Source organism: Acartia tonsa, chromosome 14 (assembly GCF_053477335.1).
Source record: "Acartia tonsa isolate MP-2025a chromosome 14, ASM5347733v1, whole genome shotgun sequence".
NCBI classification, from domain to species: domain Eukaryota; kingdom Metazoa; phylum Arthropoda; class Copepoda; order Calanoida; family Acartiidae; genus Acartia; species Acartia tonsa.
In genome coordinates, this window is record NC_137273.1 from 13,031,136 (window position 1) to 13,047,419 (window position 16,284).

Sequence of the window (16,284 nt, forward strand, 5' to 3'; positions counted from 1 at the left end):
GAAAAAAAATGCAGGACTCTTTATCTTATTTATATTATCTCCCTGAAAATTTAATAGCTTGGATTGGATATCCTCTCGTTAAAAATGTATCCTTCATATGAGAAAATTTTTTTTTTTTTTAAAGTTTCTATGAATTAATGAGAGCTTCTATTTCTTGTCTTGATTTTGGACAACCATTCGTTAACACCTCACAGCCTAAAATACAAATTGATTTTCAAAATATGATTCAAAATGTCTATCTCAAAATATGTTTTCGATGACAAGTTTAATACTTTTTTTTTAAATCAGACAAATATACAAGTCAAAGAATCGTAGTTCAAATAGAATAAGAACAGTTCTTAGTAAGAGAAGATGATTTTAATTGTCCAGATACATTTTATGCAGGTATTGTAAATAAATCACATAATACGACATATCCTATAAGCAGATAGATGAATAATCTAAAAGTCTTTTTATAAAATAATATAAATCCATCCTGACATTTTCAGGAATAAAGTGTATGTATATGGGTGTACAGGAGAACCATATCGGTTCAGCGGTTAGCGAGATCCTTCGGTACACACAAACAGATTTTCTGTTATTTTTTAATAAGGATTACCTGAGTCAGTAATCAAAATATCGTCTTCTATTCTCAATCCTTGTCCGCGAAATTCTATTGGGGCCCTTAAATAAATAAGCAAATTATCAATTTTGTATTCAAGAGTACCTACCCAAAAGTTTAGGCCCTCAAATGGGAGATTAGGACTGACAGGCGGACAAAATGTATAGACCAAATGTACATATGCTTTAGGAATCTTTACAGAAAATTCCAGCTGTCTATATTCAATAGTTCGAGAAAATCACATTTCCTTCATAGCGTTACAGACTGAAGGACAGACTAAAAAATGTACGGATGTCTAATATATACCTGTCAAATGTTTTCCTTATGTAGAGTCCAGGTTCTATGGTTATGATATTGCCAGGAAGCAGGGCCTTGGTCTTACTCAGCTCTGCACAATCGTGCACATCCATACCCTTAATCAATCAATCAATTAACAAGGATGACATCATGAATAGTGTACACTAACTTAAATTGGTTTCATTGAATTTTATAGTATTGAAATGCACGTGCATTGCATTACGGACCATTTATGTTTTTTTTGAGTAGAAGGTCTTTGTTCATAGGAATATTCACGAGAAAAATCAAATATCTTCCCAAATTTCAACAATGTGAGAGTCAAAAAAAATCTGCCGTCTATCTATGAAAACAACCTGAAAATCAAATTTTCTTACTCTTGCAATGAAATTACATTATTAAAAATAATTCATTGTGTAAAATATTGTGTCTATGGTCATTTATTTCCAATACACAAATAGATTTAGTCCATGGAGTCGTCTGCTATCTACATAATCAGCTGACGTTTGGTTTGCCGGCAAAGTTACGTCAAAACTTGTTCATTTCAAACTTTGTCGTGTATATGTTAACATGTATAATTAAAAGCAAAGCTATAACGGATAGCTCTTTTCGTTTGTTAAAGCAAGTTTGAATTGTCCTATCGATTTAAAACTTTGCATGATGTTTCATATATGAGTTAGGTACGAAATAGAAAGCGAAGCAACTCTATAATCGTTACTAGAAAGTCCATTCGTCTATTTGAAAATGTTGCCTTTTAACTTTCCTAACATTAAATTTTTATGGGATAACATTATCTGATTGGTCTGATTTTTGGAATACTGTTTCCTAGGACAACAAATTACATTGTTAAAAGCAAAGCATCTCTATAATCAAGTCCTATAAATGTAAATATGTCCTTTAAAAATATCCTGTATTTAAGCAGCTTTTTAGAAGATTTACTTACAATTTTGTTTCGTTCGACTTTTATACATTTATATTATGATTATTCAGTTCTGGCACTCTACAAGTGTTAATGTTCGTTTGTCCTACTGTTTCAGAGCTTCGCTTTTATGGATGTTGTCATCCTTGTTATATTCTACATTTTATTACAGTACAAAATGTACAAAACTAAGTACTCACCAAATGATGACCAACATTATGGGGACAGTACAAGTGAACAAATCTTAGTGCTGATGATTGTTCCTGCTCATCTATGATTCCAGCTGTCTGTAAACTCTGAAAAAAACAAGGATGACAACATCCATAAAAGCGAAGCACAGAAACGGTAAGACAAACGAACATTAACACAAAATTGAATAATCAGAATATAAATATATAAGAGTCGAAGCAAACTTGTAAGTAAATTTGTGGAAAAACTGCTTGATACAGACTAAAATTTATGGACATACATACATTTTTAGGACTTGATTAAAGAGTTGCTTCGCTTATATTGTACTTTGTTGTCCTAGGAATCAGTATACCAAAAATCAGATCAATCGGATAATTAGATCACATAAAAATTTGTTGTTAAAAAAGTAAAAAAATCAACATGTTTAAAATGGACGTATGGACATTCTGGTAATGATTATAGAGTTGCTACGCTTTCTAAACCGTACCTAACTACTACAGGAATCACCATGCAAAGTTTAAAATCAATAGAACAATTATAACATGCCTAAATTAACGAAAAAAGCTATCCGTTACGGACGGACGGTCCGACACTAATTATCTAGGATATCTCCGTCTGTCCGTAACGGTTAGCTCTTTTTAGAATTGTCCTACAATTTTAGACTTTGCATGGTAATTCCCTTGACAACTAGGTACGATTTAGAAAGCGTAGAAACTCTATAATTATTACCATAAAGTCCATACTTCCATTTAAAACTGGCTGGACTATTTTGGCAAGAATTTTTTGTCCTACTCTTCTGATAATGATTCCTAAGACAACAAAGCATAGACGTCCATGGGGGGGGGGGTAATGGGGTGATTTGGGGGTGCCGTAGGCACCCCCAAAATTTTGGATTTTCAATTATTAACCCCCCCCCAAAATAAAAAAAATGTCTCTATGAAATAAAGATTACCCCCCCAAAATTTTTATTTTCAAAATTTTACCCCCACCCCCCCAAATAAAAAAGCTTGGACGCCTACAATATTATAAGCGTGGCATCTCTAGAAATGAAAGTATGTCCTTTTACAGTATCCTTTTTACACAATTTTGAAACAAATTTATGTACAACTTTATTTAGACTTATAAATTAACGTTCGTTTGTCCTTTGGTCTGATTTTGGAGCTTCGCTTTTATGGTTGTTATCATCCGAGTTAAAGTTTACGCTATAGCTTACCTTACATAGTTCCACCAGCATAAGTCGATACAGTTGGTCAATACATGTTTCATAAGGTCTTATGGATTTTATCAAAGTTTCTTGGCATTCTAACACAATGTCATACAGAACTTTTTGCACTTCAGTAAATTCACCTAAAAATATTCATAGTCAAACCAGGCAGAGAGAGAGAGGACAATGGGTTGTATATCACACTAGTCCCCAAAATTTTTGAATAACGTTTTCTTATTCGTTGACTCATCAATTTTGGGAACTTTCATGGATTTTGATTGGTTGCTTCATTAAGTTGGGTGTCTCAGCGTTTCAACCAAAAGTAGTTATCTACAGAATGGGTAATTTGTGTACCATCATAGGGGATGTACATCAATTTATCGGTCATTGTCTTATCCCTTTAATTCTTGCAAACTAAGGCAAATATGTTAATAAGCATATCAAAAACAAGATAGGTATACAGTTAATGAAACTGGGTACCAGTGTAATTTACGTTTTTATGTCCCTCACCTGAGACAGGCCAAGTTCTGGTGATATCACTTGAATACCCGTGATATTCACACCCAGCGTCCATCAACATCAAATCACCAGAACTAAAATAATAAAAATGCCAATATTCAAGGCTTAACACAATATAATTCACTTAGTCTGTCTGTCCGTCGGTCAGTCAGTCAGTCTGTGACGCTACTGGAAAAATGTAATTTTCTCGGCTGCTACTAAAGATAGAAATCTGGAATTTTTTAGAGAAGATTCCTCATCTAGTCTGTACATTATTTAGTTTGTCTATCTGGCGGTCACAACTCAAAAGAGATCATTTTCTTTGATTTTTTTTTTGTATATTCTCTCTCTCTCTCTCTTTTCTTTGTTATGACAAATAAACATCTGTTCTAAAACTCTCTTTGCGGTACTTATGGACAAAACTGTTGTTTTTATTTTATACAAAGTATTCAATATACTAGTTAAGATATATAAGTTGGAAAGAATTTTAATGTTAGAGGGAGATTTGAAATCTGCATCTTTTAAGGATTTTTTTTTATAAAATTCGTTTTTTGTATAATTCTTTATCTAAAAGCGAAAATACAATTTAAGTTGATTAATTTTGTCATCTGTGATTGGTGGATTGAAAATTATCTGCGCTCTGATTGGAGAAGCTTAAGTGTCGCACAACATTCAACCAATTAGAGCGCAGGTAGTTTCCAATCCACTTTATGAACTTAAATTGTATTTCCGCTCTTAGATAAAGAATTATACAAAAAACGAATTTTATTAAAAATCCTTAAAATTTAATACAGATTTCAAATCTTCTTCTAAAATTAAAATTCCTTCCAACTTATATTTCCTAATACTAGTACTTGATAAAATACTAGCGGCTGCGCCCCTAGTATCTAGGTACTTTATAGTGCAAGGAGTTAGAAAAATAGTCAAACCATTTTTGGGCTTGCATCTAAAATAAAATAGAATAAAACCATCCCAGGACCTATGTGAAGCTTCCCTAAAAAGGAGAATTAAATCAGTTCAGTAGTTTTTAAAATCTTAAGCTTCAGACAAAAAATTACTACTTTGTGTAATAAGATATGCTTGCATATAATATTTACAACTTACAACATAATATAAGTTTACCTGACTTTATCACTGGCGGCAATATAGTGAATTGTGTTTGCATTGTCACCTTAAATATAATCATGTACATATATATAATATCAGTAATCTTAAGGGTAAGGCAATGAACGAAATATTGTTGTACATTTACAACACCAATGATACTTAAAACCAACCAAGTATTAAATGTTTTTCAGCAAAGGAATGAGAGTATTAGGGTTATCTGACCATTTTTAATATATGGCCGCCTGGCCGGATATCCGACAATATAATCTCTTTTATATTATACTACAAAAATCCCTACTTTTAAAGGGGGTTTTCTCCGGAACCACTTGATGAACCGTGCAAATTTTTTGGACTTAAGCTTTTAGGGGTATAAACATCTTATGGTTTCAAAGTCAACCCCCTACCCCCACCCCCTAGCCCCCCGGGGCTCAAAACCCCCCTAAAAATGAACCTAACCTTAATTTTCTCAGAAACCATTTGACCAATAGGGATGATTTCTTAAACTTAAGCTTTTATGGTTATAAACTAACTTCTAGATTAGAAGTCACCCCCTGCCGCCAACCCCTAGCCCTCCGGGGCTCCAAAAAACCCTAAAAATGAACCTAACTTTAATTTTCTCAAACCATTTGACCAATAGGAATGATTTCTTAAACTTAAGCTTTTATGGTTATAAACTAACTTCTAGATTAGAAGTCACCCCCCTACCGCCAACCCCTAGCCCTCCGGGGCTCAAAAAAATTCTAAAAATGAACCTAACCTTAATTTTCTCAGAAACTATTTGACCAATAGGGATGATTTCTTAAACTTAAGCTTTTATGGTTATAAACTAACTTCTAGATTAGAAGTCACCCCCCTGCCGCCAACCCCTAGCCCTCCAGGGCTCCAAAAAACCTAAAAATGAACCTAACTTTAATTTTCTCAGAAACCATTTGACCAATAGGGATGATTTCTTAAACTTAAGCTTTTATGGTTATAAACTAACTTCTAGATTAGAAGTCACCCCCCTGCCGCCAACCCCTAGCCCTCCAGGGCTCCAAAAAACCCTAAAAATGAACCTAACTGTAATTTTCTCAGAAACCATTTGACCAATAGGGATGATTTCTTAAACTTAAGCTTTTATGGTTATAAACTAACTTCTAGATTAGAAGTCACCCCCCTGCCGCCAACCCCTAGCCCCCCCGGGGCTCCAAAAAACCCTAAAAATGAACCTAACTTTAATTTTTTCAGAAACCATTTGACCAATAGGGATGATTTCTTAAACTTAAGCTTTTATGGTTATAAACAAACTTCTAGATTATAAGTCACCCCCCTGCCGCCAACCCCTAGCCCTCTGGGGCTCAAAAAAATTCTAAAAATGAACCTAACCTTAATTTTCTCAGAAACCATTTGACCAATAGGGATGATTTCTTAAACTTAAGCTTTAATGGTTATAAACTAACTCCTAGATTATAAGTCACCCCCTGCCGCCAACCGCTAGCCCTCCGGGGATCAAAAAACCCTAAAAATGAACCTAACTTTAATTTTCTCAGAAACCATTTGACCAATAGGGATGATTTAATAATGCGGTTCCTGAGAAAACTGAGATTAGGTTATTTCTCTAAAAGCATGTTAAAATTACTGGAAATTTAAGCTAAAGTATATTTTTTAGGGGGTATTTGAGCCCAGGGGGGCTATGGGGTGGGTGACTTCTAAAATAAAATTTAGTTTATAACCATATATCTGCCAAACAAAAAAGTAGTTTATACACATAAAAAAACATCTTTATTGATCAAATGGTTTCTGAGAAAATTAGTTAGGTTCATTTTTAGGGTTTTTTTAAGCCCAGGAGGGCTAGGGGATGGCGGCAGGAGTGGGAAGACTTCTAAACTAAAAGTTGATTTATAAGCATAAAAGCTTAAGTTTAAGCAATCATCTCTATTGATCAAATGGTTTCTGAGAAAATTAAGGTTAGGTTCATTTTTAAGGTTTTTGAGCCCCGGAGGGCTAGGAATTGGCGGCAGGGGGTTGACTTCTAAACTAGAAGTTAGTTTATTAGCATTATAGCTTAAGTTTAAGCAATCATCTCTATTGATCAAATGGTTTCTGAGATAATTAAGGTTAGGTTCATTTTTTTTTTTTTTGGAGTCCTGGAGGGCCAGGGGTGGGCGGCAGGGGGGTGACTTCTAAACTACAAGTTAGTTTATAAGCATAAAAGCTTAAGTTTAAGAAATCATCTCTATTAGTCAAATGGTTCCTGAGAAAATAAAGGTTAGGTTCATTTTTATGTTTTTTTTTAACCCCGGAGGGCTAGTGGTTAGCGGCAGGGGGGTGACTTCTATACCAAAAGCTAGTTTATAACCATACAGGCTTAAGTTTAAGAAATCATCTCTATTGGTTGAATGGTTTCTGAGGTTAGGTTCATTTTTATGTTTTTTTTATACCCGGAGGGCTAGTGGTTAGCGGCAGGGGGGTGACTTCTATACCAAAAGCTAGTTTATAACCATAAAGGCTTAAGTTTAAGAAATCATCTCTATTGGTCGAATGGTTTCTGAGAAAATTAAGGTTAGGTTCATTTTTAGGGTTTTTGAAGCCCTGGAGGGCTATTGGTTAGCGGCAGGGGGGTGACTTCTAAACAATAAAAGTCCTAGAAATCTGACGTATTGATCATATGGTTTCTGAGAAAATTAAGGTTAGGTTCATTTCTAGAGTTTTTTTGAGCCCCGGAGGGCTATGGGTTTGCGGCAGGGGGTTGACTTCTAAACTAAAGTTAGTTTATAAGCATAAAAGTTTAAATTTAAGAAATCATCTCTATTGGTCAAATGGTTTCTGAGAAAATTAAGGTTAGGTACATTTTTAGGGTTTTTTGAGCCCCGGAGGGCTAGGGGTTGGCGGCAGGGGGGTGACTTATAATCTAAAAGTTAGTTTATAACCATAAAGCTTAAGTTTAAGAAATCATCTCTATTGGTCAAATGGTTTCTGAGAAAATTAAGTTAGGTTCATTTTTAGGGTTTTTTTGAGCCCCGGAGGGCTAGGGGTTGGAGGCAGAGGTGTGACTTATAATCTAGGAGTTAGTTTATAATCATAAAAGCTTAAGTTTAAGAAATCATCCCTATTGTTCAATGGTTTCTGAGAAAATTAAGGTTAGGTTCATTTTTAGGATTTTTTTGAGCCCCGGAGGGCTAGGGGTTTGGGACAGGGGGGTGACTTATAATCTAGAAGTTAGTTTATAACCATAAAAGCTTAAGTTTAAGAAATCATCCCTATTGTTCAATGGTTTCTGAGAAAATTAAGGTTAGGTTCATTTTTAGGATTTTTTTGAGCCCCGGAGGGCTAGGGGTTTGGGACAGGGGGGTGACTTATAATTTAGAAGTTAGTTTATAACCATAAAAGCTTAAGTTTAAGAAATCATCTCTATTGGTCAAATGGTTTCTGAGAAAATTAAAGTTAGGTCTATTTTTTTGTTTTTTTGGAGCCCCGGAGGGCTAGGGGTTGGCGGCAGGGGGGTGACTTCTAATCTAGGAGTTAGTTTATAATCATAAAAGCTCAAGTTTAAGAAATCATCCCTATTGGTCAAATGGTTTCTGAGAAAATTAAGGTTAGGTTCATTTTTAGGATTTTTTTGAGCCCCAGAGGGCTAGGGGTTGGCGGCAGGGGGGTGACTTATAATCTAAAAGTTAGTTTATAACCATAAAAGCTTAAGTTTAAGAAATCATCCCTATTGGTCAAATGGTTTCTGAGAAAATTAAAGTTAGGTTCATTTTTAGGGTTTTTTGGAGCCCCGGAGGGCTAGGGGTTGGCAGCAGGGGGGTGACTTCTAATCTAGAAGTTAGTTTATAACCATAAAAGCTTATGTTTAAGAAATCATCCCTATTGGTCAAATGGTATCTGAGAAAATTAAGGTTAGGTTCATTTTTAGGGGGGTTTTGAGCCCCGGGGGGCTAGGGGGTGAGGGTAGGGGGTGGACTTTAAAACCATAAGATGTTCATACCCCTAAAAGCTTAAGTCCAAAAAATTTGCACGGTTCATCAAGTGGTTCCGGAGAAAACCCCCCCCCCCAGCATCAAAAAAGCTTCAGTTACGTCCCCCTTTTAAATAGCTGTAATTTTCTTATTTGGATGGGGGAAAACGTTAATTTAGCCCGCTATGAGTTTCACTTTATTAGAGAACCTGAAACACTGGTTGTAACATCCAAGTGATAATATATCCATTATAAAACACTACCTGTGGCAACAACGGGAGGGTAGGCTAGAAAATTTGCCCCTCCCATCTTGGAATAATAATCAATGGTGGCCAAATAATCTAGTTCTGTTGATAATGATTTTGTGGAAGCTAAGGTTTTCTTTAATCCTATAAAAAAATTTAAGAAATATAATATGAACAAGGATGACAACATCCATATATGTAGCGAAGCTAAAAAATTATGGATGGATATCCATATTAAAGTATTCAATCCCTAATAATTTCAGCCGTCTATCTTGAATAGGAGTTGAGAAAATCACGAAAACTTAAAAATGTAGGAATCGATCTAGCACCCCAATTAATTGACGAATTGTGTAGTTATAGAAGTTATGTAGTTATAGAAAAATTATAAGTATTATTCTCTTATTCATTCGAATCCGGTTGATAAGAACAGTTCTAATACACACGAAAAAACTATGTCTAGCATCGCATTTTTATATCCGCGGAAAGCTGTTTATAATACGATGCGAGAAATAACTATTACATACCTAGTGCCCCGATTTCGCAAGTTTTCCGCATAAGTTTTATTTCAGCAGAGGATTTTATGCTTCTAACTTCGTGTAAAACTTCTCTAAATAAAAGATACTAATGTAGGAATACTTTTTGCAATATTATTTAAGAAAACACATTTAGGAAAAGCTTTAGATAGGTCCCGAATTGGTTTTATGTTATTTTATCTTGGGAAGATGGTTTTAGTCTTTTTTTTTCTAAACCCTCACAAACGCTTCGAATAGATAGTCCCTAGCTGCTGGTTCTTATAATAGCAACAGTATGTGTGTCTGTCTGCACCGCAGGATCTCCCCAACCGCCTAATCGATATTGTTCTCCTCGTAGATCCTGGTAATGTTTAAAACTATTATGGGGGAGGGTACTACCACCACTCCAAGAGAAATCGCCCCTAGAAAAACAAATATTTTCCTTATTTTACCTTAAAGGATGGATGTTATTCAGATTTTGGTGGTGTCCCAGTGTTTTTATGAATTCTAGAATATTTGCGTGGATTTCCTCGTCACGTGGGCTCATTACATCATACCTGGAAAAAATACGAGTATATCCAACAGTAACGAAGCTAATAAACCATCAAAAGTAACTTAAAAACGAGAGCAAAAAAAGACAGTCAGAAAAAATGAGTTAAAGACATAGTCATTTTTCTCACCATTTTCTTGACAAAATTATTAGCTGTACAATGATATACCGACGAAAGTAAGTTATAGAGAAGATGCCCATGGTACAAAAAGACTTGTAAAAGCAACATTAACGGATATGCTCCTAGAGGCCTCTAGGGGGAACTTAAGATTAACTTTAAATTTTTGTAAAAAGATAATATATATACATTTTTTTAGGGGTTGATATTTTCCCCATGGGCTATTTCACTAGAGCTGGCGGAGGTAACCTTTACAAAATAGTTATAAACTTTCCGAGGACCAACAAGAAGTTTCACTGTAAAAAGAGAACCATATCGGTTCAGCGCTTAGCGAGATCCTTCAGTTCATATTGACAGAAGACAGACACAAACACATTCAAACACCATTTTACTTTTTGAACGGATTATTAAATATAGTACTTACCACATATTAAGTTTCATTCTGTCTTTGCTAAACCTGATATTCATTGAAGATTTAAATGTAACAAGTAAATTTCACGCAGGTATTGTCTATAAATCTCAGATAGCGATACTTACAAAATAGGTACTATATATATTTAAAACAATTTCCAAGGGAAAGCGCAAAAAAACGACAAATTCATTTGAAATTCTGCCGTTAGAAGCTATTAATTTCTTCGGCCCCTCGTGGGGGCCAACAAAACTGGTTTTATTCCAATATCCGCGGAAAGCTGTCTATAATACGATGCGATAAATAACAATAATCAAATTTATATCTTCCTTGACAGAAAATCTGGGAACGAGTTCATTGAAACAACTTCATCTACTCCGAAAAAGTCTGTGGCTTCCCTGAAAAGAGTAAATTCATTTTATTTCCAGTATGGCTTCGAAACCGATTAATATCCGGTGGATTAGAACCGGTTCTCATTCATGCTGAAATTCATGTATAGCATTAAATTACCGACAATTTTCCACAAATATTAACATACAAATCATAAAATTAATACCAGTTTTGTTAGCCCGGGCATTCAGACTCTCGGGGCTAACAGAACTAGCTTTAATCTGATTACTTTACATTTTAATATCCATGGAAATCTGTCTGTATATGACAAATAACTATAACTTCAAGTTCCCCTAATGGCCTCTTATTATACAAATTCATAATAATAGACTTTATTTCTGACAGGCAGAAAAGTTAAAGGCAAATTATTTAAAATGTTGACTTACTGGAAGCCGAATCTTGGTCCTTCCCATTTCTCTTCATAAGCAGTATTCTCCTAAATTAAGCATTAAGATATACAAGTTGGAAAGAATTTTAATGTTAGAGGGAGATTTGAAATCTGCATCAAATTTTAAGGATTTTTTTTTTATAAAATTCGTTTTTTGTATAATTCTTTATTAAGCATATTTCATATTTTAGTGTGTGCTAGGGATCTTAAGGGATAAGACAAAAATGTATTTCCCTTATAATGGTTAACAAAATTACCCTATCTATAGATTAAGTTGCATGTTCAAAAGTATGAAAATTGCTGGATTGAACAACACAATAAAGCCAGTTTTTAAATAAACGAATGGGAAGACGTCTTTTTAAAAATTTTGGTAACATTTTCATCTAAAGTCCAAAAATTTACTTCAAACACTTCTAAAATAAATTAATTTACTTACCCTCAGTAAAAGGTATGATTTCATGTAGGATTCAGTAAACTCAATCACTGAAAGAAATATATATATTTACAGGGGTGTATATTCTGCAAGGGATCACCAGCTAAAGGGGGGAAGGGAGAGGGGGGGCGGATAAAAAGTTTTTTTACCCTCCTTAGAGAAAAAACTAGAAAAATATGTTGGAGGGGTAACCCTTATTTGTAATTTAGTTTAAATATAAGGGGGGGGGGGGGGGGGAGAGGGTTATCATTAGTCAACTGGAACTTTGTATGATAGCAACGAATTTTTAGTTCTTTAGATTGTAGAATTTAGCAGGGCATTAGATACACCATTTTTTATTTTTGTGAATAAAAAGTATATAAAAATACGAACCTAGGGCTGATTGGGGTTGAAGGCATCCGGTAAGGTATCTACACTTTTAGTTCACAACATTTACTTTTAAATCTTGATTGTTTGGTTCCAACTATTTTAATCTAGTTATGGGTAAGATATTTAAAAAGCACCAGTAAAAGGATAGACTTTAAAAAGTCGCGTAAATGCCTAATAATTTTAATGTAGTGAATATTCCTAAAGTCAGTATCTTGTCTGAAAAAGTATGGAATGTGGTCCACCATGTACTTTTTCCTAAAATAAAAATTACATAGGTAGGTAGGATATCTATTTTTGGTACGATGCAGGGAAGGAGGGGACATTAGATTGTTTATTAGACTAGTCCCCAAAGTTTTATAATAACGTTTTCTTATTTGTTGGCTTAACAACTTTTAGGAATTTTATTGAATTTTGATTGGTTCGTTCATTAAGTTGAGTAACGAGTGTCGAAACGTAACAACCACCAATTTTAATCTACAAAAAAGGTAATTTTGTATAAAATCAGTGGGGATGTACCTCAAATCATCGGCAAATCATTTAGCAAACGAATACGATGACGTGGTTATAAAACTGGTTAGGTATCAGTGTAATTTTCGGCCCAATGTCTCATCCCTCCCCGTAAAAATAAGTGACTTACCTAGCTGATGGCAGTATTATTAAACCTCTTCCTGTTACATTGTTACTTGATAGAATTGTTTCAACTACAATATTAATGATTCAATTCCGTAATCATTACTAGAATATGTCCGTACGTCTGTCTGGCCGTCCGTCACTACGTAATATGAAATTCATTGGCCGAATCAAAGTTTTTATAGACCAAATTGATTGGGTAAATCCAGATAACCAGATGTTTTGTTAAATACTATGATTCTGAATAATATAATAAAGAAACAGGATGTCTTTGTTACTGCCTGTCTAATACTCTGTACCGAAGGATATTGCTAACCGCTGAACCGATATGGTTTTCTTTTACAATGTAGCTTCTCTTAGGTCCTGGGAGGTTTATAACTATCTTGTGGGAGGGTAACAAACCACCCAAAAGAAATCACCCTTAGATAAAAAAAGGTCCTTTAACTCCAAAACTTTTTTAAAATTTTTCATTTTTAAACTAAAATTATGAGTGGGATAGGGGTAATCTTAACCTTCCTCTCCCCCCAACCTCAATTGCCCCTAGAGGCCCCTAAAGGGTTGTAGCCGCTAGTATAATTAAAGAATGAAATCATTCCTAACTTTTTTCTTCTATCAACAAATTCATTTTGTGTAATTCCAACATTAACTTCGTTTTCCTAAACAAGCAGAATATGTAAGAATCTTCCTATTCATTAAAACCTTTGAACGTTTTCTTTTGATTGGAAGGTACAAACGTTCATTCAGAAAAGTGAGTTATAAATGTTATGCATTTATCTTTATCAGCGGCCTAGTAAATTTAGAGGGATAGTTGGATAAAGTGCATTTAATGAATTAAGGTACTTAGAGTGAATATATTTGTGTATAAAATTATATCTTTGGGTTAACAATCAAGATATTTATTTGAAAGAAAAATTAACATTTACCAGATTGTAATTCATAATGGAGTAAATAAAAATTTTACCATAGATGACGGAAAGACAAATTAGATTAGAGAGTAGCAACGCTACTAAAATGAGTTAGGAACATGGACAGAAAACGAAGTAGTGGGTTTCACCGTATTTAACAGTAGCTTTTTATAGGTTATTTTAGTATAGGTAATAATAAAGATTACAACGCAGAGTTAGGAAATAGGCCCAACACTGAACAGGGTCTAGAATTACCTAGGAGAAAAGCTACTGTGAAAATACGAAAAAAACCGCTACTTCGTTTTCTTTACAAGATCCAAGAGTTATGCTCCATACCTACCTTCAACAGATGTAGATGAGTAGATGGAGTTGGTTGACCGTACTTCTTCTGTACTGTATGTACACTTCTGCGTACTTTTCGTACATCGTTCATCCATTACAAATTGAAATATTAGGCATTTCGTTTTTGAACTTTGTGTTACTAAAAGAAGCTGAACCGATCGGATTCTACTCTTCAGGGAATATACCTATTGGTTCTGTGGTGGTTTTAGACTATTTTCTTGGGGGGGGGGGGGGCATCCCCAACCTCCCAAAAAACCTCTTACGAATTTCGCCTTAATTTTTTTTTTTGATCACCTCTTGGGTCAAAGCTCCTAGAGACTAGAGGCGAAGAAGCCGCTAGTATATTATATAATGGGTAGGTATGTAATGGATGATAAAAAAACCTGTAAAGAAATTTCTTGAACATGTTTCATAATATTTATTTCTTAGTGTGCAAATATTAGTGGAATACTCCTGCTTTTAATTCTAAGTTTAGAAAATCTTAAATTATGCTTTTCCTCAAAGTCACTGACCATTTTTATTTTTTGAATTATTATAAAATAAGGGGTTTTGAGAATTCCCCTTTACCTAGCTTCTGCCGGAGGCCCTAACCATGCCGTGCTCAAAACCTGCGGAGTACCCAGTTAAATTAAGTGTAGATCATTGAGAAAAAAAATACAAATTCATTCTACGAATATAAACCCTTCAATAAAGCTAGAATTCCTTTGAGCTGTATACTAAACTGCTTGAAAGCCTATAAATATAAAGAGGAAATCAAGAAACTAACAAAAAAGCTAGAACAACTTACTGATAAGTATAATATAAGCAAAAGCATTTCATTTTTACTTACATAAATTATATGGAAAAAATAAAAAAAAAAGTTTGATTTTTGATGAATTTTTACATGGCGTTTCCTATAATTTTGAATTGAATAAAGAATACGTGGATATTGTGACTAGGGAATTTATGTCGTCAATTAGGGTTGGGCAATTTGTTCCTCCGCATTCAGGCAGGGGTGTATATTTTCAAATTTGACCCTGCTGAAGGGGGGGGGGGGGAGGGGGAAATAAAAAATATGTGGTTGGGGGAAAAAAATTGTATAAAATAAGAGAACTGAAAGCATTTTTTCTATTTTTCTCACCTTTTTGGGGAAAAAAACTAAAAGAATATGTAGGACCCCATAATATGAATAAAATAAAGAGTTTTAAAAATATTTTTCAATTCTATCCCCTTTCTTGCTCGAAAAAACGAGGGGAAAAAAATTAATCTTGTGCAGAATATACACCCCTGTATTCAGGAGGGAATAAGCTAGTCATAAGTGCGTGTGGATGCTGGGTGAAATATTTTAATAGGGTATGCAAGATTATTTCACAATATCCACGTATTCTATATCCATTTTTGTGCCAATATTGTACTTAAATAACGCTTTAATTAAATCACACTATAACCTACCTCGTTGAAAGCCTAGTACTTTTAAGCAACATTTTTAATAAATATCTGAAATACATTAAGGTTCAAATAATGATAAAAGATTATAGAAAAACAAAAAAATGATATCAAATTTTGTATTATTACTAGTAATAACAATAATAAAAAGATAATAATAATGTCTATTAAAATAAAATCATGATTACATAAAATAAAAATATAAAATTGTTAGCTATACCGAATCTAATACAAATCTGTTGCAAGATTAAAATTTTTGGTTAGTAAATATTGTTTAAGTTTTTATGAAAGGGTCAGTTTCATTAAACATATTTAATGAGTTTTGCTATTTAAGAAATAAATAACAATAGCATATCAAAAAAAAAATGTCATTTTTAAATCATTATATTATGAGAAATAAGTTAATAAATAGGTAATTAAGTTTTGATACCAATAACATTTTGCAAAAAAGTCTATTATAAAACTTCCCCTTTCTAAAACAGTCTAATAATGAATCAATTGAATGGAATGACAAAAATTTAGTTGATATTTTGTACGCTAGGGATGGCTTTTTTCTTCGGCTTGCCTAAAAATAACAAAAAAAAACTTAATAGAAAAATAAATAAAAATGTATACACAAAAAGCTCTAAAATAAATAACATAATACAGGGTGTTCAAAAATTATAATTTTTTGCTTTCGTAATTATGGTCAGATAATTTTTCTATTCTAAAACATCTGAAAGCTTTGTCTAAAAATTGAATTTCATATGAATATAAAATTTTAATACACCCTGTAACTAAAAAAAACATAAAAAAGAGATTTAAGTACTATGATATGTA

At 33.7% G+C, this 16,284-nt stretch overlaps 2 protein-coding genes across 15 annotated transcripts in view; both read right to left on the reverse strand.

Annotated features, from left to right (window-relative positions):
• Positions 1 to 57: 57 nt before the first annotated feature.
• LOC145306666 (uncharacterized) lies at positions 58 to 14,549 on the reverse strand. 2 transcript variants are annotated; one of them, XM_080148962.1, is made up of 20 exons: positions 14,424 to 14,549; positions 14,039 to 14,112; positions 13,394 to 13,449; positions 12,801 to 12,864; positions 12,362 to 12,418; positions 12,167 to 12,204; positions 11,798 to 11,844; positions 11,360 to 11,409; positions 10,912 to 10,981; positions 10,599 to 10,630; positions 9,959 to 10,063; positions 9,519 to 9,601; positions 9,013 to 9,138; positions 4,828 to 4,876; positions 3,718 to 3,800; positions 3,217 to 3,350; positions 2,015 to 2,110; positions 908 to 1,014; positions 599 to 663; positions 58 to 195 (listed from the first exon to the last, which is right to left on the reverse strand). In XM_080148962.1, the coding sequence occupies exons 3-20, from the start codon at positions 13,434 to 13,436 to the stop codon at positions 128 to 130; spliced, it is 1,317 nt and encodes a 438-aa protein (XP_080005088.1). In that variant the 5' UTR covers positions 13,437 to 13,449; positions 14,039 to 14,112; positions 14,424 to 14,549; the 3' UTR covers positions 58 to 127. The 2 variants fall into 2 exon arrangements, with proteins under 2 accessions (XP_080005088.1, XP_080005089.1); XM_080148963.1 differs by having other exon boundaries at positions 13,389 to 13,449; positions 14,424 to 14,548.
• A 966-nt stretch (positions 14,550 to 15,515) lies between these two features.
• The window catches only part of Dg (Dystroglycan), a 30,843-nt gene continuing 30,074 nt past the window's right edge, over positions 15,516 to 16,284 (reverse strand). For all 13 annotated transcript variants that reach the window (XR_013875115.1, XR_013875112.1, XR_013875111.1 and 10 more), the window contains one exon: positions 15,516 to 16,030. Coding sequence is in view for 1 of the 13 variants with exons in the window: in XM_080148961.1 (XP_080005087.1) it covers positions 16,003 to 16,030 (28 nt within the window). In the remaining 12 variants the exon portion in view is untranslated. The remainder of the gene's footprint in view (positions 16,031 to 16,284) is intronic.

Bases quoted from the DNA above. Each gene is read 5' to 3' on its own strand.
- LOC145306666 (XM_080148962.1), bottom strand. From the start codon at position 13,436: ATGTTGGAATTACACAAAATGAATTTGTTGATAGAAGAAAAAA. The intron at 11,410-11,797 runs GTAAGTAAATTA...TGCTTAATTTAG, and splicing joins AATCATACCTTTTACTGAGG to GAGAATACTGCTTATGAAGA. The intron at 10,982-11,359 runs GTAAGTCAACAT...TACTCTTTTCAG, and splicing joins GGACCAAGATTCGGCTTCCA to GGAAGCCACAGACTTTTTCG.